Source organism: Choloepus didactylus, chromosome 7, assembly GCF_015220235.1.
Source record: "Choloepus didactylus isolate mChoDid1 chromosome 7, mChoDid1.pri, whole genome shotgun sequence".
NCBI classification, from domain to species: domain Eukaryota; kingdom Metazoa; phylum Chordata; class Mammalia; order Pilosa; family Megalonychidae; genus Choloepus; species Choloepus didactylus.
The window spans coordinates 127594283-127621747 of record NC_051313.1 but is presented as its reverse complement, the minus strand read 5'-3'; the positions used below and the strand labels follow the sequence as shown (position 1 = coordinate 127621747).

General features: G+C 39.1%; 1 protein-coding gene across 6 annotated transcripts in view; it reads left to right on the top strand.

Annotated features, from left to right (window-relative positions):
* Positions 1-27465, top strand: part of SLC17A4 (solute carrier family 17 member 4) — a 31965-nt gene that overhangs the window by 1952 nt on the left and 2548 nt on the right. For 2 of the 6 annotated variants that reach the window (XM_037844479.1, XM_037844480.1), the window contains exons 2-10: positions 4919-5045; positions 12563-12768; positions 13342-13575; positions 13671-13758; positions 15188-15274; positions 23956-24074; positions 24190-24351; positions 26510-26642; positions 26727-26874. In XM_037844479.1, coding sequence (XP_037700407.1) covers positions 4955-5045; positions 12563-12768; positions 13342-13575; positions 13671-13758; positions 15188-15274; positions 23956-24074; positions 24190-24351; positions 26510-26642; positions 26727-26874 — 1268 coding nt within the window. In that variant the 5' untranslated portion in view covers positions 4919-4954. Of the gene's footprint in view, positions 1-4918; positions 5046-12486; positions 12769-13341; positions 13576-13670; positions 13759-15187; positions 15275-23955; positions 24075-24189; positions 24352-26509; positions 26643-26726; positions 26875-27465 lie in introns of those variants that run through there. The other 4 variants (XM_037844481.1, XM_037844484.1, XM_037844483.1 and 1 more) reach the window with 3 other exon arrangements.

Genomic DNA, 27465 nt, shown 5'->3' with positions numbered 1-27465 from the left:
CTTTTGTTATTAATAATAAGTATTATAGGGAGGGGGTAATTTAATGGGAACTAAGTCTTTCTGTCACAGATACAAAAGAAAGAGCTAAGGATGTAGAAAGTTCCATTAATTGATTCAACAAATATTTACTGGATCAATGATTGAGCTATTGGTCAGTGAACTCTTAGGTACTGGTATACACGAGAGCTTGTGTAGATAAAACTCCTGGGGTGATATTTTACCCTGAAAAGTATGTCTTCAATTCTTCCCACTACTAGAATTCTTTAAAATTAAATTAATTCCCCTAAGGTGTGGGCAGAAAAGTAAATTATTTTTGTGGCAGGGTAGTCAGTCCAGTTTCTGGTAAAGAGTGTGTGTGTGTGTGTGTGTGTGTGTGTGTATTTTAACAGTTTCTTTTCAGAAACACTATTTCTCCAGTGGGCACTGGTATGGATTTCAATTCAACTTTCAGTTCATTTCTGAATACTTGTGTGGACTAGAGGGCTTTGTAGTCTAACATCTGTGCTTCTCCATGATGTAAATGAGGAGGTTTCTCTGTTAGTAAGCCACTTAGCAACATACATATACATTATGCAATGTTTCCACTAATAGTTAAAAAGAATATCATCAAAGAATCAGATATATATTTACTTTTATATTAAAAGAAGCAGTATGCCATAGAAAGCAAGCAGAAAACAATTTTTATTTCACCAAAAACCCTTACCCCAGCCTCACTTATATCTACTCATCTCTAATAATTTTTAGATAGTCCAGTCTTATGGTTATTTTTCAGTCTCCAAAATTAATATCGTCTTATATTTAACAGATCCAGTGCAATGAAATATGAAAAACCCCAAACTTAATTTAAAGTTAAAGCTTCTCCCCTCCTCAGTTTGGGCCTGGAGAGGGAGGGGGTTTGGTTTGGCTTCTTGTTCCCTGTTTCTATCAGCTCCTCCCCTGACCCCTCTTGCTGGCTGAGGCTTCTGATCCTTCCAGGGCTGGTGGCAGGGGAGATAGAGCAGATAAGAAGCAGGAAGTATCCTTTTTGGCTGAAATCTTATGATTTGACTTTGATGCTATCTAGGTTGGACGGATGACCAAGGCCAATTCCTTCTCTTATGGGGTGATTTCAAGAATCCCTCAGAGATATAGCCTTATGTATTTTATGTGTATGCATATACTTGTAAGTGCACAGAAAACCATGAAAAGATGCATTATACAGCAGTCATCTCTAGAAGAGAACAAGGAGGACAGGAATGGCCAAGGGGGAATTTAACTGTCCCTGCAGTGTTTAAATGTGTAACAATATGTGGGAGACTGAATCATGTTTCCCACAGAAAACAAGTCTCGTGGGCAGGATTTTAAAAGGCTGTAAACTGGATCTCTCCTGAGGGGTCCATATTTGGTTCACAAGGAACCAGCAGGCACCTGTTTGAGCGTCTTTGTACTCATTGCTGTGGGAGGCATCACAACCTCCCAGCGAGGTATGGCCCCTTTCTCCCCTCTGCAGCGGCTCACTCAACAGACCCAGCCTTGGGTGTTTAGATTCTGAGGCATGTGCTGTTCACCAGTCCCCTTCCCATCACACACACACACCCCCCCCACACACACACACAGACTCACCAGATGGCCCCTTTAGAAGGCAGCCCCTATCTTTTGACTTGAAGTGAAGGTGAGGGCCCTCCTTCCCTCTTTCATGAAGGTAGGTGAGAAAATGACAGCAGAGAAGCAACTTTCTCTAAAGAAATCCTCTCTCAGTTTTCCACCTCAGCTAGGTGTACCCTGGAGGTGAGCTCAGCAGCTTCTTCTTGTCAAGTCTCCCTTTCTTGTCCCTTTGGAATATGGACACATTTTAGTCTCAAAATATAATGCCTTCAGTCAAATTGGAGTCAGAAGAATTGCATTTTAACAACCAGTCTCCCTCTCCCCACCCCCTACACTCACCATTTCTAAGGGTGTAGTTAGGACCATACATTCCCATCCTCCCCACATTGTGACTATGGCTGTTGCAACTATTTTATTACTCAAATTTATTTTTTAGTTGCGTTAGTATTCACAAAATCATTATTGTTGTGTCTTAGTTTCCCAGCTGCTCTGACAAATACCACAATGGGTTGGCTTAAACAATGGGAATGTATTGTCTCATGGTTTTGGAGGCTGGAAGTCCCAAATCAAGGTCTTGACAGGCTACGCGCTGCCCTGAGTACACTGCATTCTGGTGTTCTCGGCTGGCCACAATCCTTGGGGTTCCTGGACTTGGATCACTTCCCTGTTCATATGGCTTCACCTTCTGGCTTCTCCTTCTGCTCGGTCCTCTGTGTCTCTGACTAGATTTCCTCTCCTTATAAGAACTTCAGCCAGATGGATTAAGACACATCCTGATGTAATCTGGGCTCATCTAAACAGGCTCTTTGAAAACCCTATTCACAAATGTCTCCACACTGTAGCTAATAATGACATCTTCAAAGGTCCTGCTTACACATGGGTTCACACGCACAGGATCGCAGAACCTAGTCTCTGTGGGGAACATGATTCAATCCCCAAGATGTTGTAAAACGTAAACACTGAAGGTACAGTTAACCTCCCCCTTGGCCGTTGCTGTCTTCCTCATTCCCCTCTAGAGATGACCACTGTTCAATCAGAGTAATCACTATTTTTTCTGTACTTACAAGGATGTGTCCACAGTAAAATACATATTGCTAGATCATGTATATGTAGGTCTTACTTATTTTATCTTGTACTCATTGTTCTACAATTTGCTTTTCTCACCTGATATGTCTTTTAAATCTTTATGTTTTCCTACATAGATCCAACTAATTCTTTTTGATGATTGCATAGTATTCCAGAAAATATATGCACCTTACTTTATTAACTATTCAAATATTAGCAATCATTAGTTAGTTCCTGGTTTGTTTGGGTGATTTTATATGGTTTTTTTGTTTGTTTGTTTTGTTTTGTTTTACTTTTACAAATATTGCTACAATGAGTATCTAGGAACATACTACTCTGAGTGCCTGTGCATATTATTCCTGGTAGATACCATGATGCGGTAGTACTAAGTGGAAGGATACATGATTCCCACAAAAACCAGGCTATTTCCCCCACTCTTTTGTCTAAACTTGGTGAGAACATTCTTTTAAGTGTTTGTGAAACTGATAGCTAAGACATGATAAGCTCTGGTTCTTGGAATTTCCATATCTTTGATAGTGAGGTGGAGTGTATTTTCCCATGTTTGTTTATCATCTGTCTTTATAAAATATTGTTCTGACAGCTACCTATTTTTTGCCCATTTTCCTATATTTTGTCCTTTTTCATATTATTTTGAAGGAGTTTAAAAAATGCCATTCCCTTATCTAATAGCATGCTGTAAATGTTTCTCCCATTCTGATCTTCTATGGTATCTGTTATCATAAATAAATTTTGCGCTTTTTAATGTTCTTCAGTATCTTTATGTCTACATGACCTGACACCCATTGTGACTCCCAAATCTGAGAAATCTTGTCTTTTGTCTATTCTGGAAAATTTCCATGAATAAAAGTATTGCTTCTCCCCATTCTCTTTATTTTCTCCTCTTAGAAGTCCTATTCAACATATGTTGGTCTTTTTACTCCATATTCTTGATCTCTTCAGTTTGCTCCATTATCTCACTGAGTTTTATTCTTGTATAATTTACTTAGCTCTATATTCTAGATCATTAATTTTCTCGTTAGCTCAGTGTACTCAGTTTCAAATTACAATATCTGCATTTTTCTTTTGTATTTCAAGTAGTATCTTTCTTAATTCTGCCCAATCTATTTTTCACGATGTCCTGATCTCTTCTAATGTTTGAGAGTCTATCTTTTATTTCCTCAATAAATTTACCAATGCTTATATAATGTCTTTATCAGTTCACTCCATTTTTGGAAGTTCTCAACAGTCTAATCCTACCCTGTAGAATAAGTGTTCTATTATCCTACTATAATTCTCCAATGCAGACTCCTACAGCTGTCCAATCCTACAGATGACTTGCTTTGGATGGTTCTCTTTTTAAAGTGTCGATAATTGTAGACTTTGAGCTCATATTAAGTCAAGCTTCATCTGCAGTAATTCTGTGTGATCTGGATTGAAAGTATCAGGCCCAATTCTTAGGTCAGTTTCTCAGCTGGGGAGGAGTTCTCAGACAATGCATACCATGTGAATTCTAATCCCCAACTCCTCATACTATAGTTAGAATTTTCAGGGGAAGATCTCAATTTTCAAACCAGAGCTCTGACAGTGTAGATAAAAGTCATCACTGTCTCATTTTCTCACTGTTGCCACTTTACGTGTTTTGAATTCTTCGAGGCTTCTGGCTCTATATTAGGCTCACGGTTATTGTTTCCCTGCCTGGAATGAGTGTCATCCCCCAAACCCACAGGGATCTTGAGCGCAAGCCCCTATTTGCTGAAATTGATGCCTCCCACACTCCCAATCCTAGTACCATCAAAGAGTTTAAGGCCATGCCTCTAACTTTTCATTTCATCCATGTAGCTATTTCTTACTGTCTTTGGAGTTAAGCATTTTTAAACATGTTTATTATATTTAATCTCATATATCAGGTGTTTATAATACATAGTTTTTCAGGTAATTTAATCCACTGAAAGCTTGCAAATGAATTTTCAAATAAGGTTGTCAAGTTTTATCACCTTCTTGGTACTGATACCAGTTTAGAGACATAGAAGCACAGAACAGGAAAGATCCATAGACTAGATCCCTCATTTTAGAGAGGCAGAGACTAGGGGTAACTGAAGGAGGCCACACTATTGGTTAGTGACAGAGTCAGGATGACAAACCAGGTTTCCTGACCCTAATCTAGCACTTTTCCCACTCCTTATTTTTAGAGAAGTATGGGGACAGTATCATATATAATATAAGACCCTTATCTCTCTGTATTTGCTTTCTTTGCATTCTTTCATTTCAGTAAGTGAACGCCAGTCCCCAGGAGGAGAAAACCAAAATGCCTACTCCAGCAGACACCCAGGCCACTGCGAGAGGCGTTTCCAACCACGGTAATTCACACATGGCACAAATGCAAGCCTCCAGGAAAGGTAAAATTCTGCACAAAGGTCCCCTTCTGGATAACATCACCTTAACTTCCTTTTTGGTGTCACAATACAGCCTCTGTTAGCACCTGAGGTCAAGAATTCTATAGCATTGTAAAGTGTTTTTACTGAGAATTATTTCAATTCTCACAAGCAACCTTTCTTTAAAGCACACAGGACAGCTATGAATTAACATTGCTTATGGATGAAGAGAAAAAACCAGAGCAGATACTAAGTAGGAAAGGCAGAAACCTATCCTAGCTTTCCTGATGCTGAGCCCCCCGTACCCATTAGATCTCTCTGCTTAGGTCAGACCCAAACCTGCCTCAAAAGAAACCGGCTTCTCCTTTACCCCATGTCACAGAAGTCAACTCCCTCCTCTCAGCTCTTTGACAACTTAATGCTTTTCTACAATATGCCATAAGGAAAATGATGGAACAGCCTGCTTTGCCTTAAACTCTTAATGATATAAAAACTATTCATTAATTCTTTTAAGGCTACAGGCCTTTCATAGAAAAATGCCTTCAAGAAGTAAAATGCTAATCAAGATGCAATGCTTTTGTAATCCTCAACGTTTTAGCAAATATGTCTCTGGGAAGTGAGCATGTGTTTGGGAAAAAAGAGTTCTCCTAATCTGATCAACAAAAGAAATCAGAAGACATGCAGTCTAATACTCATTCAACAACTAACCACCATTTGACCTGGAATGAATACTATTCCATTGGTCTCAGATTCCTCATCTGCAAAATTCCCTAAGATATCACCCATCGATAAATATTTAGGAGTCTATTGAGCTATACCATTGACCAAATTCTTCCATCTTAACTCTCTCTTTCTCAAAATAAGTTTTATGGAGAACTTAAACATAAAAATTTACCATGGCACATCATAGAAACCAGAATACCTGTGTTTGCAATCCTGACTGCCATTTATGAGCTGTGTGACTTTAGGCAAGTTACTTAAACTTTCTCCAGCTCATCTCCATCTGCAAAAATGTAATAATAACAGTATCTACCTCATAGGATTTCCATGAGGATTAAGTTAGTTAAAATATATCAACCACTTAAAACAATGCCTAGCCTACAGTAAACACTACATAAACACCAGCCATTAATATTAGACTCCATGGTGCCCCCTCCTCAGTCCACTTTTTGGCAGTCATTGGAAATGTCATGATGTGTCTAAAGTGGGACTCATAGGCGGTCTCTGAATACACCAGATTTTCTGGTTTCTTCCAGTTTTCTACAACCTCTGCCCCACCATGCTACTCTATCCTCTGGTAGCCTACCCCATCAGCGACAGCTATATCAGGCAATACTTTCATCACCCACTTTACCCCAGCCTGTGATCACAAATGGCATAGTGCTAATAATATTAGTCCTCTTTTGCCTAAGCCTCGCCTTACCTGATAAGTAGAACCCCATATACTCTTCAATGTTCCACCTGGTTTTTTTGTTGAGTCTTCAAATATTGAATAAACCTTACTGACTGCTTCATCAGTTGATGCCCAACATTAAACTTCTGTGAATCCCTCTCTCTGGCCCATGCTGAGCACACCCTCCAGGTAGTTTCTCTAGGTACTGGTGCTCTCAAAGGCTCCTGACATCTTTGCTGGGCACAGCTGTGTTTCTGGGACACTCATAGAACTAAATCAAGGTATTTCACTGTAAGTGCAGAAATGCCTCCTCCCTCATTAAATGTCACATCTGGCTACCTAGTCACCAAGGGAAGCTGCTTATACTCCAGTATCCCCAGAGATCCTGAGTGAAAACAGCTGGACCTCCAGGTTCTGCCAGTGGTCCCTCTTGCTTTATCAGGCTCAGACATGGGTTCATGGGGCTTGGATGGAGGCAACAAGTCAGTGACATTCCTATCCCCTTTTCCTCCAGAGGTCCATGAGCTTGTGTATTGGTCTGGGATCAGTCAGAAAACCAGAAGTTACTATAGGCATTTCAATTAAAAAGAGGTTTAATATAGGGGTCTAGAAGCTTCCATAGATTTTGGAAGGCTGCGGGAGCAAAGGTAAGGTTAGCCACTTTCAGGAAATCCACAGGTGCAAGATGAAATACTGCTAATGATCCCAGCTATGAGTGGTACAAAGTGGGTGATTTTCAGGGACAGCCAAAAGCCACCAGCAAAAAACCCATGTCTACCATCACTGATGCTCAAATTCCACCCTTGCCTGCAGCCACCACCAGAACATAATGGTTTCTCATTGCATTCAGCTTTCCAAATGCTGTCAGCACACCCCTAATAACAGAATCTGGTTGGAATCCTGTTTGTGTGGTAGTCAACTGAGGGTTGCAGTTTTCAAGTATTTGCCCCTCTGTTACTGTGGAGATCTCAGCAAAGCAGGATGGCAGTGAGAATTAAAATACAATTATCAGTCACAGTTTTCTTTCTCCCTATCTATCAAAAATACCCCCACCAACTGGAAAGAATGCCACCTAAGGGCCAGTTGACAGTATAACCCTTTCTCAAATTCACAGAAATAAATACAGCAAGCTTGATACTTTGAGAAAGTACCTCCATCTATGTTGAGATTAAGGAAGTGTTCCTACCACACAATCCAAATTGAAGGCTCAATGACAGATTTAATACAATCTGAATGAAATCAAGAGGATGCCAAGAGCTGACAAGCCCATCTTAGAGCACAGCACTACAGGAAGAAAGAGCCCCGGCTCATGCTCCCCACTTGCAGTGGCAGTGTCAAGAGGTTGTGCAGACCACATGCAAGGTAAGGCCACCCAAGGTCCGCAGGGTGAGAAACAAGCACTATACCTAAAAAGGAATAAACACTCACCCAATTGTGGAGAAGAAAAGAAATATGTTCAGGATCTTGCAAGAATGGGGCTGGCAACCAAAATGTGGGGGGTTGGTGCCCAGAACAATAGAACATAGTACTATTTATGCCCTAAGCCTAACATGCAAGTCCCTCCCCTGTTTCTCTATTGGCTGGATACTCCAAAGCTTATAGCCTATTCGACAGGCCTAACTAACCCGCTCAAATTTGAAACATTCAGCTTGGGCAAAATTGAAACATTCAAGACAAGTCTCCTGTGAGAATTTGAAATATTTGAAACAAGTAACATTTGAAACAAATCTCCACCCCTGACTATAGCTGTTATGCCCATGTAAGTCACTGACACCACTTCTGTGCTCACCTGGCCTCTTTCCTTTGTTCTTTAACTGCAGAGCCTATCTGAGCTAGTTTGGTAACAAGTTATGAGGCTATTTTAGGAACTTCTACCCCCCCGCCCCGAGTCTCCACCTTGCAAGGATAGTGGGTGGATAAACAGGAGGACTGGCCACCAATTGCTGCTTGGCTTCTTAACCCTCTGCCAACCCCTGAACTGCCCCCACCCCGTGTGAAAGCTAAACTTAATCTAATTCTCACATGCAGTGGTGAGATGTGGGGGGCAAAGCATTCATAGGCCCACCTCCCAGCACTTTCCCCTTGAAGACTCCCCTGTGTTTTTAAGGATCTGCTGTTCAGCAGCTGTGACCCACACAATGGCATAGAAGAAAACATGTGTGACTCACAGAAATCAATTGAACATTTCCTCCCAGTTGGTCTTTCCCACAAATCTACAGTGTCACTGCAGAATTAAGATGAAATGGTGGGAATAAATCCATGCCCTCTCCTCCCTCCCACCCACAGCCACATGCCCACACACATATATCCACAATTGCCACCGTGTAACAGCCTGTCCTCAAAACCGCAAAAGTGCCCTTGTGCCAGGGGTCCAACACATGGGAACAAAATCACACACAGTTGGCATTGTGTAGTCCAATACTGTAGAGGTGAGCCACAGGGACTTCTGTAAGTACTTTAGCACAAAGGAAAAAAGAAAGGAAAGAAGTATATTAAATAAAAAGAGAGATGAACACACACACTTATGAAAGATCCTAAGATCATAATAGCTGTCACATAAAGAGTGCACATTCTGTGGCGGGCACTGCTCCAAGCACTTTACGGGTGTTAATACACTTAATCCTCCCAACAACTCTTCAAGGAAGGTATTACTGGTTTATCAGCCCCATTTTACAGGAAACAGAAATCAGGCCCCGAGGGATTAAGTAACTCAACCAAGTCACCCAGCCACAAAGAGGCAGCCCCAGGATTCAAACCACAGCAGTATGGCTCTTCTGTCCATATTGTTAGACATTATGTTATACTGCTATGTTTATTTTATTTGAGGAAATTGAAGAATGTTTTCATCTTAAAGTTTTTCAAATTCTCAAGAATTAAAAAAAAAAGCCTGACATGTTTGAACCAACAAAAAATCAACAGGAAAATATAAAAGAGGAACCCAAAATAGATGAGAAAGAAAAGCTAAAGAGGAAAAAAAACCTGAGGTTTATTTTGCAGAATTGTTTTGCAGTTATTGCAGAATTAAAATGTAATTAACAGGAGCAAGGAAAGAAATTATCACTACAGAAAAATCAAATCAGTGACTCAGAGCAGAGACTGGAAAAAATTCATGAAGAAAGCAGTAGGGAGCAAGATAGTAAATCAAAGGATGATGGATATGAAGAAAGGAAGAAAACACAGATTATACAAGAATAAATGAAAGCAAGATAATTAAGCATCTAATTCATAGTCTATAACTTCAAGGAAACAATGTAAAAAAACAGAACATACAACTTCAATATAGAAAATAATGTGAACTGAAATCATGAAGGAAATTTCAATAAAAAATATATCCAAGAGTTGATTTCAATAAAAAAGATGTCATTCACAGCAATAAAACAAAGAATCCACTATTCAGATTAATCCAGCAGAGACTGTTAAATACAACAAATAATCATGAGAAAGTAGAAGACAGAAGTATTTAAAGTTACAATATGCTACTTAATGGGGAACAACAGATGAAATAAGTTATTTTCTAGAAAATATAATTTACAAATTTGAATAAAGAAAAATAAGAAAAATAATATGTCAAAAATGCAAGAAGTTGAGAAAGTTGTCAAAAAGTTATCCCTTAAAACAAACTAATTTTTTTCCTATTAGTTTTACCAGAAAAAGTTTGCGAAATTTTGAAAGAGCAGAAAATGCCTATGTATCCCATGAAGAAATCCAAAATAATTTATGCATAGCCTAATTTCTCGCTCCTTAAGTGTACATGAGGCATGTGACTTCTTTCCAAAGAGTACAGTATGGAAAGAAGGAAAAAGAGAGAGAGACTTTACAATGGAGAATTCAGACAAACACTTGCTCATCCAGGTGATCAAGATCAATATCAACAGCCACTGATGGTCTTTCTTCCCAAAACCCATGACCCCAGTCTAATAATGAGAAAAACACCTGCCAAACTCTGACAGAGAGACATTCTATAAAAAACTAGTGCTCCTCAAAACTCTCAAGGTGCTCAAAAACATGGAAAGTCTAAAAAACCTGCACAGCCAAGAGGAACCTAAGGAGAGACAACATCTAAACGTCCTATGAGATCCTGGATGGGGACCAGGAACAGAAAAAAGACATTAGGTAAAAACTGAGGAAATGTGAATAGAGTATGCATGTTGGTAATAATAATAATGTTTTGATATTGTTCATTGATTGTGACAAATGCACCATACTATTGGAAAGTGTTAATAATAGGGGAAACTGTGGTAGGGCATATGGGAACACAATTATTGTGTAAATCTAAAACTGTTCTAAAATAAAAAGTTTGTTAAACAAAAAGAAAATGGCCATTATTCAAAACACTAGATCACAGAATGAGATGAAAACCTTTAAAACTTTTTTTTTTTTTTTACAAACTGGCATGGCAAAAATCACACACATACACACAAACTACAAATTAAGCTCAATTATATATGCTAATGTGAAATTCCAGCTAAAATATCAGCAGAATAAATCAAGCAGTTCATTAAAAACAGCCTAGTATATTAAGAACAAGAAGTGATATTCAAAGATAGCCAAATATTTTATTATTGGTAATTATAATAAACTTATAAGACCTTATTCAAGCCTCATCACACAACATGAAGGCGGCTTTATTATTATCCTGGTTTCAGTATAGATGCTTCGGGTAAGACATTGAGGCCACAGAGAGGTTAATAACTTCCCCAAGGACACACAGCTGTAGGGAGAAGAGCTGGGATTGGAATCCAGGCATCTGATTAATCCAGGATTAATCGATTAAAAGACATTTATTTAAAAATATTTAAAATAGCACCAAGATAGCTTACTATGATAAAAGTACATGTCATTCCAACAACCTAATGACTACTGTCAATTAACTGGTGGTGTAATGTGAGCAGCATTCCCAGTGAATTCAGTTATGACAGAGTGCCCAGTCTTACTACTCCTATTTAACCTTGTTTCGAATATGCCAGTGAATAAAATTACCCAAAAGGATGAAATGAGTGTTACAAATGGCAAAAATCTATTTTTTCATTATTTGAACATGATCATTTTTACTTTTCTTTTTTTGTCAAAACTCAAGGAAAAACTGGTGTAAATGATAGGAAAAAGAACTGTTATGTAAACAATTAAAAGTACTTTAATAATTGTGTGGGATTTAACTCCACCTTGGCACAGAGAAAAAGACTTGAGTACATCAGAAGACATTCCTGTCCTTGGCTTAGGAGCAGGCAAGACTACAAATGTGGTGTCCTCCTTAATTTAATCTGCCATCTCAGTGTGGTATTGATGAAAACTCCAGCGTAAAATTTTATGGATGGGGGCTTGACTAAATGCTTCCGGAAGGACAGGCTCTGATGTCAGTTTCTGGAACTTAGCAAGAGCATCACTACACAGCAGAAAACAGTGCTGGACAGTCCAGGCGCTTTTGCAACCTTGTAGTAGCCAGGGAACAATTCACCCAAGGCTCTGAGGGCAAGTGATCACATATTACCTCTGGGCTTTCTCTGGGATCGTCTATCAGACGCTTCCAGCCGTTGTCAAACTAACATGTCTGGACTCAACTCCAGGCCTCCCAGGGAACCCAGGCAAATTTTGTGCAAACTTAGATTACAGAATTGTGACAAAGTTTAAATACTTCTATAATGTAACCCTAGCCTATGCCTTTCAAGCATCATCTCTCCCCAGCCCCCAAACACGTTGATCTTCCATATTACCCAGGTAGAAGTCATATCCCAAACAACCCCACCTGTGCAAAGGGGTCACCCAGGAGTCATTTCCAACAACCTATTCTTTCTCTCTCTCTCAATCTTTTTGTCCTATCAGTCACTGCTTCTAGCCAATTCTTTCTTTAAATCCACTTAATTCCATCCCCATCTCATCAGCTCCTCCCAGAACCCAGCCTGGAAAACTCTTGCCTAATGTCTGCTCCGGCCAGCTCCAGGCATTCTTCCAGGTCTCCACATGAGCAACGGTTCTGAGGGAGCGCCCTCCTCCCGCCACTTCCCAGGGGTGTGGGTATCCATCCACCAGACAACTACAGAGTAACGTCTGCTCTCTTGTCTTTCTGCCTCACAGAAAAACACCAGTCTTCTCTCTTCCTGACGTAGGAAGGCGCTCCAATTATAAGACTCTCTGTGACCTCTTGTCTTAGGCTTTTGTTCTGTCCGACATGGGCTGGCCTTCATCTTGCAGCTCTGTAATTCTGTGGTTTTCGCCCAAAATGTGGACTTGAGCATTGCCATGCCAGCAATGGTGAACAACATAGTCCCACCCAACCAGTCCAATGACTCCACAGAAAGGCCCCCCACCGACTACCAGGACTACTGGAATGAAACTCTAAAGGAATTTAAGGCAGTGGTAAGTTTAAAGAAACTCTAGACTCTCTCTTTGACACAAACGGTTTGACTTAAGAGGTTATCCTATAAAAAGATGTGATTCATTTACCTAGTAAATATTTACTGAGCATCTACTATGTGGTGCCAGGAACAAAACAAGGAACATAATATAAATCTAAGGCTATTTTATCCCTACATACTATCTGTGAGTGCAACCAGGGTCTAAGTTAGAATGAAGGAAACAGATTTTACTCTTCAATGGACAGGTATGTATAAATCTTCCCCTACAATGATTAAAATTGCCACAAAAGTAAGTTTCACACATTATGTCTAGTTTTTCTTCCAACCTTCCACATTTTTTATTATCTTGCATATGATGTTTTCTTTATATGTATTTTAATTGGTCAGTTGTGTCAGGGTAAGGGGAAAGAGTGTATGAACATATATTTAGTTTTTTCAGTGAAACCGGTGGAATAGAGGAATTGGAGATAAAAGAGAAGAGAACTGCCAATTATTATCTTGTCTCTCAAGTCCTCACAATAAAGACTATTAACTCTTACCAAAGACAAACTGTAGGATTTTCTTTCTTGTCTAGGCCCCTGTGTATGACTGGAGTCCTGAAATCCAGGGAATCATCCTCAGCTCTGCCCATTATGGCTCGATCTTGGCTCCAATCCCTAGTGGCTATGTGGCTGGAATATATGGAGCCAAGTATGTGGTTGGTGCTGGTTTGTTCATATCCTCCATCATGACCCTCTTGATTCCACTGGCAGCTGATGCTGGAGTGACCTGGCTTGTAGTCATTCTGATCATTCAAGGCATAGCCCAGGTATCAAGGTGTTTTCTACGTATGAGTGAAATATGGGTTCCAGAATGACTGCACACATCTAAGGGTGGAATGGTTTCTGTTTTTCTTCTTTTCAGGTTACTGTAATGACAGGTCAGTATTCAGTTTGGACCAAGTGGGCTCCACCAATGGAAAGGAGTCAACTCAACAGCATTGCTTCATCAGGTAATTGCTATATCAGGTAACTGTTGTGCTGATCCTCACCTTATACACACTGCCCAAGAGTACTCTGCCTATCAACAGAACCAAGACTTTGTCTCCATAGCCCTTGCTCTAAACCACTATCCTACACTGTCAAAACTGAATGCTTATCACTCTCAAACAAGTAATGCATTTCTTAGGGTAGGACAGAAAAAAATGACTGGAGGGTCTATCATATGTAACAAGTAGTTACGGAATTCCTGCTATAACCAGGCAACATGTTATATGCTGTGATAGATGCTGGGTACACAACTTACAGGCAGTCCCTATCTTCCCTGAATGTTCTGTATGGTGAGAGATTAAATCTTAGGGAATTCCCTAAAATATTATTAGTCAATAATTATTGTTTGAGAGCCCACCACATGCCAGGTAATGTGCTAGGCACTGGAAATAATGGTATCCCTTTAACCTAAAACTTTCTCCTCCTCTTAATTTCACTGCCACTTCTTTGGTTCAGACTCTCAGAATTTCTCCTTTTAGTTCATAGCCTTCTAATCAGTTTCTTCACCTTCAGTTTTTTCCCTTTCCAACTTATTGTTGCCTGAGTGACATAGGAATCTGAAATAAGAATCTGACTATAATTCCTTTTTTTTAAAAAAACTTTAGATGTCCTCCCATTGCCTACAGGCTAAATTTCAAAATTCTTTACATGTCCTTTCCAGCCTTACTCCTCATCACTTCATCCGTTCCTCACCTCAGCTACATTACACCATTCACTATTCACCTTGGTATGTTTTGTTCCTTCTGTCATGATAAATTTGTCCTTCAAGACCCAACTCAAATATCTCTTAAATATCTTCATTCCCTGAATAGTTAGTTGCTCTGTCATCTATGCTCTAATTTATCACATTCTGAGATACCATATTCATCTTGGTATCTTCCCATAAGATGCTTGGCACATGGCAGACATCAATAAATATCTGCTGAAATACAGACTTTAAGAAGCAATGAAAGAAATGTGCCAATTTTTTAAAAAATTGCATTTTTCTACTTGCAATTCATGCATTATAATAAAATCATTCCCTCGCACCTCTACAACTTAAAAACAAAACAAAACAAAAACAAAATTGAATACTTACTGTGTGCCAAACATTCTTGTAAGTGCTTTGCACATACTATTTCATTTTAGCCTCAGAAAAACCTATCAGTCAGTTATATATAATTATCTCCATCTTACACATAAGGAAATTGAGACCAAATAGACTAACAAATTGTCCAAGATAACACAGTTACTGAGTGAAGGTACAGGATTTGAACATATATAATCTCGATTGACGCTCACACCTTTACTCAGTATCCAGCTAACCTTGGTTAAAAGGTCAATCTGTAGTAGTCACACGGGGTCTCAAGCAGGGGCCCTCTAACCCAGCACATCCTCACATCTTCTGTTCAGGTATTCTACTGGGAACCTTCATCGTCCTCCTCACCGGTGGTGAAATCTGCCAGACAATGGGGTGGCCTAATATCTTCTATATCTTTGGTAAGTTTTTGCCTTTCAAATCACAGAATTTTATTTGATGACAGGGAATTCTGGGCATAATTTTTTTCACTTTTTATTAGAGCAGATGTAGGTTTACAAAAAATCATGCACAAAGTACTGATTTCTTGTAGACCTCGCACTCCCCCCCCCCACCAACACACAGTTTCCCTATTATTAATGTTTTGCTTTAGTGTGGTACCTTTGTTACAATGAAGGAATAACATTATTATAATTATACTAAAATTACAGTCCATAGTTTACACTAGTGTTTATTCTTTGTGTGGTATAGGTCTTCGTTTTTTGTTTTAATTTTTATTCTGGTAAAATACACATAATCCAAAATTTCCCATTTAACCACTTTCAAATATGCAATACAGTGGTGTGAATTACATTCTCAGTGCTGTGCTATCATCACTGCCATCCATTACCCAAATTCTTCCATGATTCCAAATAGAAATTCTGTACCAACTAAGCATTAACACCCTATCATCTACCCCAACCCCAGACCCTGATAACCTGTATTCTAGTTCCTGACTCTCAAGAATTTGCAAATTCCAATTATTTTATACAAGTTAGATCATACAATATCTGTCCTTTGGTGTCTGGCTGATTTCACTCAACATGATGTCTCCAAGATTCATCCATGTTGCAGCATGAATCACAACTTCATCCTTTCTTATGGCTGAATAATACCGCATTGAATGCATACACCACATTTTGTTTATCCATTCACACACTGATGAACACTTGGAAATTGTGTATAATGCCACTATGAACATCAGTGTGAAAATATCTGTTCTAGTCCCTGCTTTCTATTCTTTCGGATATATACACCTAGAAGTGGAACTGCTGGATCATGGTAATTCTGTGCATAACTTTCAGAGAAACCAATAGACTATTCTCCATAATGACTGCACCATTTTATGTTCTCCCCAATAATGACTGAATGTTCCTATTTTTCCACATTCTCTCCAACATTTGTTATTTTCCATTTTTTAGTAGTTACTATTCTAATGGGTATGAAATGGTATCTCATGGTTTTGATGTGGATTTCCCTAATAGCTCAAGATATTGTGCATCTTTTCAGGTGCTTATTGGCCATTTCTTCGGAGAAATGTCTGTTCCAGTAATTAGCCCATTTTTTAGTTGAGATGTTTGTCTTTTTGTTGTTGAGTTGTAGAATTTCTTTATTTGTTAAACCCTTAGCAGATAAGTGGTTTCCAATTATTTTCTCTCATTTAGTAGGCTGTATTATTACTTTCATGATAAAATCCTTTGATGCTCAAAATTTTTAAATTTTGATGAACTCTCATTTGTCTATTTTTCCTTTCGTTGCTCATGTTTTTGGTGTAAAATCTAAGAAACCATTGCCAAACACCAAGTGCTGAAGATGTTTCCCTTGTTTTCTTCTAGGCATTTTACAGTTTAGGGTCTTATATTTAAGTCTTTGATCTGTTTTGAGAGAATTTTTGTATATGGCATGAGGTAGGAGTCCACCTTCATTCTTTTACACATAAATATCCAGTTTTCTCAGTACCATTTGTTGAGACTACTCTTTCCCCCTTGAGGGTTCTTAGCTCCCTTGTCAAAAATCAATTGGCCATAGATCTGAGGGTTGATTTCTGAATTTTCAATTCAATTCCATTGGTCTATATGTCCCTCCTTGTACCAGTAGCACATTGTTTTGATTGTTGTAGCTTTGTAGTAAGTTTTAAAATCAGAAACAATGAGTCCTCTAACTTCATTCTTCTTTTTCAAGATGTTTTTTTTTTGCCATTTGGGGCCACTTAAGTCTCCTTTAATATCTGTAAGCAAAGTTTTGTCGTTTGCCAGGCACAAGTCCTTTATGTCCTTGGTTAAATTTATTCCTAGATATTTGATTATTTTAGTTGCTGTTGTAAAGGACACTTTTTTCTTGATTTCCTTGTTAGATTGTTCCCTGCTAGTATACAGAAACATCACTGATTTTTGCATGTTAATCTTACACCCTGCCACATTGTGGAATTTACTAGCTCTAGTAACTTTGTTGTGGATTTTTTAGGATTTTCTATAAACAGGATCATGTCATCTGCAAATAGGGAGAGTTTTACTTCTTCCTTTCAAATCTAGATGCCTTCTATTTCTTTTTCTTTCCTTACTGCTCTGGCTAGAACTTCCAAAACAATGTTGAATAACAGTGGTGACAGTGGACATCCTTCCCTTGTGTTGATCTTAGAAGCAAAGATTCTAGTCTTTCACCATTAACTATGATGTTAGGGTTTTTCATATTTGCCCTTTGTCATGTTGAAAACGTTTCCTTATACTCCTAGTTTGCTGAGTGTTTTTATCAAGAAGGGGCACTGGATTTGGTCAAATACCTTTTCTGTATCATTTGAGATGGTCATGTTAATATGGTGTAACATTCTTATGTTGAACCACCCTTGCACACCTGGATAAATTCCATTTGATTATGATGTATAATTCTTTTAATGTGCCGTTGGATTCGGTTTGCAAGTATTTTGCAGAGAATTTTTGTATCTGTATTCAGGAGGGATATTAGTCTATAATTTTCTTTTTCCTTTGGCATCTTTATCTGGCTTTGGTATTAGGGTGATGCTGGCCTCAGAGAATGAATTAGGAAGTATTCCTTCCTCTTAAATGCTTTTGGATGAGATTATGCATGATTAGTGTTAATTCTTCTTTGAAAGTATGAGAAAATTCACCAGTGAAGCCATCTTGTCCTGGGCTTTTCTTTGTTGGGAAGTTTTTATTACCAATTCAAATTTTGCTCATTATTGGTCTGTGGAGATCTTCTGTTTCTTCTTGAGTCTGTGTAGGAGGCTTGTGTGTTTCTAAGAATTTGCCCATTTCATCCAGGTTATCTAATTTATTGGCCTACAGTTGTTCATAGAATCCTCTTATAATAACTTTTTATTTCTATGGGGTCAGTAGTAATATTCCCCTTTTTCATTTCTGATTTTAGTTATTTGTGTCCTCTATCCCTTTTTTTCTTTGTAAGTCTAGCTGAAGGTTTGAAATTTTGTTGAAAAAATGTTGGTTTTGTTGGTTCTATTGTTTTTTATTATCTATTTTATTTCTCTCTACTCTAATCTTTATTGGTTCTTTCTGTTCTAGTTTGCTAATGCTGCCGGAATGCAAAACACCAGAGATGAATTGGCTTTTATAAAAGGGGGGGTTATTTGGTTAAGCAGTTACAGGCTTAAGGCCATAAAGTGTCCAAGGTAACACATCAGCAATCAGGTACCTTCACTGGAAGACAGCCAGTGGCGTCTGGAAAACCTCTGGTAGCTGGGAAGGCACGCGGCTGGTGTCTGCTCCAAAGTTCTGGTTTCAAAATGGCTTTCTCCCAGGATGTTCCCCTCTAGGATCCGGTTGCTCAAAAACGTCACTGTTAGTTGCATTTGGGATATTTGTCCTCTCTCAGCTTCTCTGGAGCAAGAGTCTGCTTTCAATGGCCGTCTTCAAACTGTCTCTCATCTGCAGCTCCTGTGCTTTCTTCAAAGTGTCCCTCTTGGCTATAGCTCCTCTTCAAAATGTCACTCTCAGCTGCACTGAGTTCCTTCTGTCCGTCAGCTCATTTCTATGGCTCCACTGATCAAGGCCCACCCTAAACGGGTGGGGCCATGCCTCAATGGAAATGATCTCATCAGTGTTATCACTTACAGTTGGATGGGGCACATTTCCATGCAAACAACCTAATCTAAATGTTCCAACTTAATCCCCACTAATATGTCTGCCACACAAGATTGCATCAAAGAATATGGCTTTTTTCTGGGGGACATAATACATTCAAACCAGCACTGTCACATTCCCACACTTTTCTGATTTTTGTAATAATAGGAGAAATTAAAAAGTATTAAATAAATAAGCATGACAGAAAATATAGTGCCACTAAGATGACATTTTTCAACATCTTATGAAAGAAATTGCTCTGGGATCCTTGTGGGTTCAATTTAGAAGCAGGAAGGAATGTTATGATGCCCTTAAAGTCATAAGGTTATTCTAGCTACACACTCAGGTTACTAAAATTTAAATGTTGATTTGCAAGATCGCAATATTCACAACATGATTAGCCCTGGATATTATCAATTTGGTGATATACACATCAATATCTATTAGGATTTGATTAACTATAGCTAAACTTCTATCATAGTATCATACCCAGGGAGTTCAGCAACTATGAATATCAGTACTACCCCAAACAGCAACTGTTAAAAAAAAGCTGAAAAAGAGTTCAGACTTCAGTTAGAGATACAAATGAAATTGATCGGGTTAGGACTAAGGCAAGTCAGACTAAAGGGTAAAGGAGGATACTGACGGTGTTTAAAAACTTCAACTTCTGTATAAGACCAAAGGAAGAGATATTTATTTGGTGCAAAATCTATATTTTCTGTAGCACACTATATAATTTAATGTATATATCCAGTTTATTCAAACACAATAATTACATGGAATTTTGAATAAGGAGTGAGAGCTGGTTGATTTGTACAGGTTAGTGTGAAATTCCAGTGCATCCCAAAGTAATTCGGTCAGAGAATAAAAATGTATTTGCAAAGCCCCCTTGAAGGACTGGGGGAAAATTTGGAAATATTAAACTTCCCCACCTGGGGAATTAATGATATTCTCACAAGCATTGAGGTCTACCAATTTAGAAGGCCGAGCCCTCAATCTTGGGGCTTGCCCTTTCTGAAGCTTGCTACTGCAAAGAAGAGGCTAAGCCTACTTATAATTATGTGTACCACCCCCAGAGAACCTCCTTCATTGCTTAAATTTGGCCTCTCTCTCTAAGCCAACTCTTCAAGTAAAGTCACTGCAGTCCTCTACATGGGACATGACTCACAGGAGTGTAAATCTCCCTCACAATGTGGGACATAACTCCCCGGAATGAGCCTAGACCCACAATGTGGGATTGAGAAAGCTTTCTTGACCAAAAAGGGGAAGAGAAATGAAACAAAATGAAATTTCAGTGGCTGAAAGATTTCAAATGGAGTTGAGAGGTCATTGTGGAGGTTATTCTTACACATTATATAGAAATCCCTTTGTAGTTTTTAGAGTACTGGAATAGCTAGAAGGATATAACTAGAACTGTTGAACTGTAACCCAGTAGCCTTGATTCATGAAGACGATTGTATAACTGTATAGCTATACGGGATGATTGTGTGATTGTGAAAACTTTGTGGCTCACTACCTTTATCCACTGTATGGACAGATGAGTAGAAAAATGGGGACAAAAATTAAATGAATAATAGAGGGGGATGGGATGTTCTGGGTGTTCTTTTTTACTTTTATTTTTATTCTTATTTTTATTTATTTATTTATTTTTGGAGTACTGAAAATGTTCAAAAATTGATTGTGGTGATGAATACACAACTATATGATGGTATTATGAACAACTAATTGTACACTGTAGATGATTACATGGTATGTGAATATATCTCAGTAAAATTGAATTTAAAAAAAAAATCATGCCCAGACTTTTGGTTGACAAAGATAGCAGCATAAGATGCTCAGGGATGCCATTCCCTCAAAGAATCTTGTAAAGAATAAATGGCAAGTTGGCAGAAGAAAGTCCTGCATATCCATAGTGACTTTAAATGTAAAGGGATTAAACTCTCCAGTCAAAAGGCAGAGATTGGTAGAATGGATAAAGAAAGCATCACTCAATTATATGGTGTTTACAAGAGAGTCACCTTAAATTTAAAGACACAAGTTGATTGAAAGAGAAAGGGTGGGGGGAAATATTCCATGCAAATAAGAACAAAAAGAAAACTGAGTTATCTATACTAATATCAATTAAAATTGAGACAAGAAGACATGGTTATGAATTTATATGCACCTAATGGCAGAGGCCCAAATATTTACAGGTTTGAAGGGATAATAGATGTTTCTACATTAATAGTAGGAGATTTCAATACCCCACTTTCAGTAATGCATAGAACATCTAGACAAAAGCTCAATAAGGAAACTGAAGGCTTCAACAAGACTATAAACCAACTAGACCTAACATTCATATATACAGAACACTTTACCCAGTAGCAGCATACTACACATTCCTCTCTAGTGCAGATGGATTATTCTCCAGAATAGACCATGTGTTAGGTCAAAGACAAGTCTCAATAAATTTAACAATACTGATATCATGCATTTTATCATCTCTGACCACAGTGAAACTAGAAATCAACAACAGCAAGAACCAGAAAATTCACAAATAAGTAGAAATTTAAAAATAACCAACCATTGGGTCAAAGATGAAATCAAAATGGAAATTAGGAAATATCTTAAGACAACTGAAAACAAAACATACCAAAACTCATGGGATGCAACAAAGGCAATGCTAGGAGGGAAATTTATAGCTCTAAAGGCTTACTTTAAAAAAGAAAGTGATCTCAAATCAGAGACATAACATTTTACCTGAAGAAACTATAAAAGAGAAACAAACTGAGCCCAAAGTAAGCATAAGGAAAGTGTGCCACTTTGAATACACTGTGTCCCCCAAAAGCCATTATCTTTGATGTAATCTTGTGTGGGCAGACGTTATCAGTGTTGATTAGATTGTAATTCTTTGAGTGTTTCTCTGGAGATGCGCCCCACCCAACTGTGGGTGATGACTCTAATTGGATAATTTCCATGGAGTGTTGGCCCGCCCATTGGATGGGCCTTGATCAGTCAAGCCATATGAATGAGCTGACGGGCAGAGGGAAGTCAGTGCAGCTGCAGCTGTGAGTGACATTTTGAAGAGGAGCCACAGCCAAGAGGGACTCTTTGAAGAATGCACAGGAGCTACAGTTGAGAGACAGTTTGAGGACGGCTGCTGAAAGCAGACTTTTGCTCCAGAGAAGCTAAGAGAGGAAAAACACTCCAAGAGCAACTAAGAGTGATGTTTTTGAGGAACTGCAGCCTAGAGAGGAACATCCTGGGAGAAAGCCATTTTGAAACCAGGACTTTGGAGCAGATGCCAGCCACATGCCTTCTCAGCTAACGGAGGTTTTCCGGACACCACTGGCCATCCTCCAGTGAAGGTACCCAATTGCTGATTTGTTACCTTGGACACTTTACGGCCTTAAAACTGTAACTGTGTAACCAAATGAAACCCCTTTTATAAAAGCCAATCCACTTCTGGTGTTTTGCATTCTAGCAGCACTGGCAAACTAGAACAGTGACCTAATCGGAGGTAAAATACTAATTGTAGGTAGTGTAGAATAAACCAGTTGAGGCTGCAGGAAAGAGCACACCTGTGTGAGGTTTAGGAATGGGAGTAATGTGCAGAAAGATGCTGCAGAAAGGTCTCAAAGAAACATGGAGTGTTCCAGAGGCAATATTCTACCAATTCACAATTTTGCCTTCACCCACCCTGGTTGGGATCTGCCCAACTATACTCAGCTAATTTTTGTGTTTGTTTGAGTTTTGTAACATTCTCTGTTTGAAATCCCGTCTGCAAATTGCCTGATTCCTTACAGTAAGTCCCACTGATGTTTTCACTAGAGAACAGTCCTCTTGGACCAGGGTTCCTGTAAGATCTGATCTGTATATTCACCATGAAAAAGTGTGTGAAGATTGTTTACTATAGCACATCTACCTTCAACACTCCTGCCATGGAAACTTCAATAGGACAACCGACAAATACTATTCAACAATGAGGGAGGCTTACTCTGCTCATGGTTTTGAGAAACAGTAAGCAACATGTATGTAGTAGGAATTTTCTAATTATTTGTTGATTAAATACTGAAATTTGCCAACCCCAATGTGAAACACTGCTAATTTTCGTATCTATTCCTGGCCACTTGATGTCTTTGTATCCTTATATTTCAAAATCTAGCAAAACACCTGGTGTACAGTGGCTGCTCAGTGATGTTTCTGAATGAACATGTGAAGAGAACTCTTAGGATGTTCTCAGAATTCTGAAAAAGGGAATTTTAAGATGAGCCATATGGTCACCCAAAACTGGTAATATGAGTTCCTCAACACTGCAATAATGCATATATCAGAGGAAATTTCTTTACTGAGTGTTAATTTCAATTAATGTCTAGAAGTTGTCTGGACAATCAATTGTGTGTAATAATGTATTACTAACTCTCAGGTACTTGGCAAAAAGTAAGAGACAGATACGGCAAGAATTAAAGATGAAAGGAACTTTGCAGAAGTATGACTACAAGGAAGGATTCTGATTTGTCCTTGAGTAGTGAGAACATTTTCAAGCACATGGGGCAAACACATTAAGAACGTGTACCAGTTAGTTATAACCTCAATAATGGTGCATTTCAAAACTTCCCAAAGCTTTGTGGTTTAAAACAACAATCATTCATTCTATTTCTGTGGGACAGTTTGCCAGCTCTTCCCTCTTTTCTCATCTGCCTTGGACAATAGGGTAGCTGAGGCATATTCTTCCCATGGCAACAGCCAAGACCCAAGAATACAAGCAAAAACACGCAGTATTTCTTATGGCCTGGGCTCAGAACTGCCCCATACCACTGGCAAAAGCATGTTACATGGCCAAGGCTAAAGTGAAAAGGTGAGGAAATACCCTTGATCTGTGTTAGGACATGCAAGCGTGTAGATGGGGGGTGGGAGTGGGGGTGGAGGTGAAGAATTGGGGCTTGTCATTCTATCAACCACAAGAATCATCTCAAGGCAGAGTTAAACTGAGAGAACAATTCAGCTCTCACTAGATGCTCTTTTCCTAGGTGGAATTGGCTGTGCTTGTTGTCTTCTCTGGTTTTCTCTCATTTTTGATGACCCCATGAATCATCCCTTTATCAGCACCGATGAGAAGGAATACATCATATGTTCACTGGCCCAACAGGTATACTGAAGAAACCCCCGGCCACTCCCCACTATGTCTGGATGTCTCAGAGGTGAAGTGTATAGTACAGCAGAGCGCCTGTATTCTGATGAAGGTTGTATGTGCTTTCTTTCAGAGTCGTTCACCAGGCTGGTCTCTTCCCTTTAAGGCTATGCTCAAATCCCTACCATTGTGGGCCATTATTGTCTCTTATTTCTGTCGCTTCTGGGGTTCATATACCCTAACAGCATATACGCCAACATACCTCAGTTCTGAACTTCAAGTTAACCTCAAAGATGTGAGTACAAAGAAAGATTTTTCTGTTCTTCTATCAGAATGTTTCATTATATCATCCTGTCTCGCCCATGGCCACAAAATCAGCATATTGAGCCCAAAGACTCATGTAGGAAATGTAAACTGGCTAACTTAAATTCTGAATAATCTTAATGTGGCTTACTTCTCATTGGGACAGTGATATAGCTTTAGGTCAGCTTGGTATTCACAGAATGTCTTATTTTTTAAGGGATCCATGCAAAAATTTTATACTAAATCTAATCAACATTTGCTAAACAAGACATTCTGCTGGCAGCATAAGCCATAAAGGAATAACAAAACACATTCTGTAAGAAGCCTGAAACAGAGAAGTGTAAACAAAATATGCTGAAAAATAAGCCATTACCAACAGGATATAAAGTCTTCAATAGGATTTATGCCCAAATTGGTGGATAACATTTTTAAAAATTTTATTCAAGTATAATATATGTATAGAAAAGTGCACAGATGTATACAGCTCTCTGAATTTTCTCAAAGATGTCACAGCCTGTTAGTAACAATTCACAAAGCCATCAGTTCACTGTTATACTCTCGCTCATTGCATTCAGAAGGCAGCTTTCTCGTATTGACTCGGTGCCTTTGGAGAAAACATACCAACTGGCTAACAGAGAGTTGACCTTCTTAGCCATGGTCAGATTCTGGGGACAATAGAGGGTCCTGATGTAAGCAGGCTCGAGGTACTGAGGTCAGAAAGCCCAAGGAAGCAGTGGCTCTAGGTTTTCCCAAAGGAGGAGGGCCAGAAGTAGGCAATGAAACTGGAAGCCGCTAGCCAGAGAATGGGAGAGAGGGACTCCAGACAAGGAGGAAGCCAGTGCTGAGAAACAGACATCTGGAGGCTGGCTCCTGGGAATGATTTGCCTCTGGAGTGAGGCCAGTGAGCTCCCCACCCCCAGAGGCCAAGACTGAGGAGGGGGAGGGGTTGCATGAATGGAAAGACAAGTTGCAAGCAGATGGTAGAGCATCCCACACGGGTAAGTCAAGGGACCTGGACACACATCACTGCTCTCTGGGTATTTCAGCATTAAGTGACAAGATCCTGATGGCCTTTGTTTACTTACTTGTAAAACAAACAGCCTAGACTAGGTGATAGCTAAATCCTTCCTTTGTTTGAATTCTACACAACAATTAGTGGTCTCCTTTTCCTTGATATCAAAATTCTGTTTGTATTTTCTTTCATAGAATTTTTAATTTAGAGGTTGAATTGATAATACATCAACAATGTTCAATATTTTTTTAACTATATAAATAGGAATAGAGTGAAAATTCTTACTCCTACCCTATTCCTAATCTCTCCTGTTCTAATCTCCTATATATTCTTCCATGTTTCTTTATGAAAATGCAAACAAACATGAATATAAATTCTTATTTCCCAACTTTTTAAATACAAAACATTGTATGCTGTATATGCTGCTAAGCTTTATAAAGTTTTTTTTTTTTGCAATGAATGTATCTTAGAGACCTTTTCTTATTAGTACTTAAACTTCCTTACTGAGCAATATTTGGGTTGTTTCCAATCTTTTGAGCAATGCTTGAGTGACAACCCTGTTCACTTGTCATTTTGCATTTGTGAAACTATTTCTGTAGAGAAAATCTCCTCATGTCATATTGCTGCATCAAAGGGTATAAGCACAATGAACTTTTACATACATTGTCAAATTGCCTTCCAAGGAGCATTATTAATATTTCTAGATTCTGTTTCCCTATAGCATTATCACAAAGCATGTCAAACAATTTTGGATTACTGCTGATGTGACCCAATGAAAATGACACCTCACTGTGGCTTGATTTTGCATTTCTTTTCTTTTAATATTTTTTTGGAGCCACTTTATCTTTTTTTGGTAAATTTTGTGCTGATATGCTTTGCCTATTGTCCCATGGGCTTTGATCTTTTTACCGTCTATTTCCAGGGTTTATATACAAAAAAAGCATTAGTCTTTTTTTGCAATTGCACCTTATGCATATTTTTCTTCAGGCATAAAAATTACATTGACTCATTCCAGTCACAATGAAGTTATAGCAAGAGTGATGTGTATATAAGGAGCAATCACAGATGTGGACAACTGGTGTCATGGTGTGGGTGGGGATGGTGCGGGCAAGCCCTTCACCTGGTCTCTGCCTCTCAGAGTGGGATCCTGTCTTCCCTGCCATTTCTTGCTGGCTTTATCTTCATCATCCTTGGAGGTATGTTGGCAGATTTTCTCCTCTCCAGAAAAATTCTCAGACTCATCACCATAAGGAAACTCTTCACTACCATCGGTAAGGACTGAACAGGTTATAGGGGTGGATGTGGGAAGCTGAGGGTGGCCGCCTGTTTACTCTGTGTCCATCGTCCTGCCCCAGGGGTCCTCATCTCAGTCATGCTCACCGCATCTCTATACTGGGTCAGATCCAGCCTCAGCACCACCACAGCCTTCCTTGTACTATCTGCTGCCACCAGTGCCTTCTGTGTCTCAGGATCCATGGTTAACATCTTGGATATTGCTCCTCGGTAGGGACTCGTTTGCCTCATCCTCACGGGAGCTCAGTACAGGTCCAGTAGCCCTAAACCTGCTCTGATGCACAGGAAAATGTGGAATGGGCAACAGGTCAAGGGAAATGTCAACACTGGCCCCATGGCCAAATAATTCCTGGAAGGGACCCAGAGCTGGTCAACCACTGTGAACTTAGTTTTTCCAGGCAAAAACTAAAGTGCTCAGTGGCTTTTAACATTACAGTGCTATGACCCCAGCTCAACTGTGGGATATTCACCCAAATCTCTCTCTGTTGAGGAATACAGTCATTATACTGGGTCAGATAATTGAAAAGACTCAAGAGACTCTATAGGACATGCTCATGTAAGGCTTAAATAAAGGCAAATGAAATGGTATAGCAGGAGAAAGAAGTATAGGAAACACCAGAGATGACCAGGACTTCCAGACACAGTTTCCATGAGCTTTCATGGCCACACAACATACACTTCTCTAGATGGTGAGCCACCAACATACTTGGGAGGTACCTTGGTCTGAGGAGAGCCATCCTCTCATCCATTGAGGAGTCTTGTGTACCCAAAATAAGGCTGCAAGTCAGGCTCAAGAGCAGA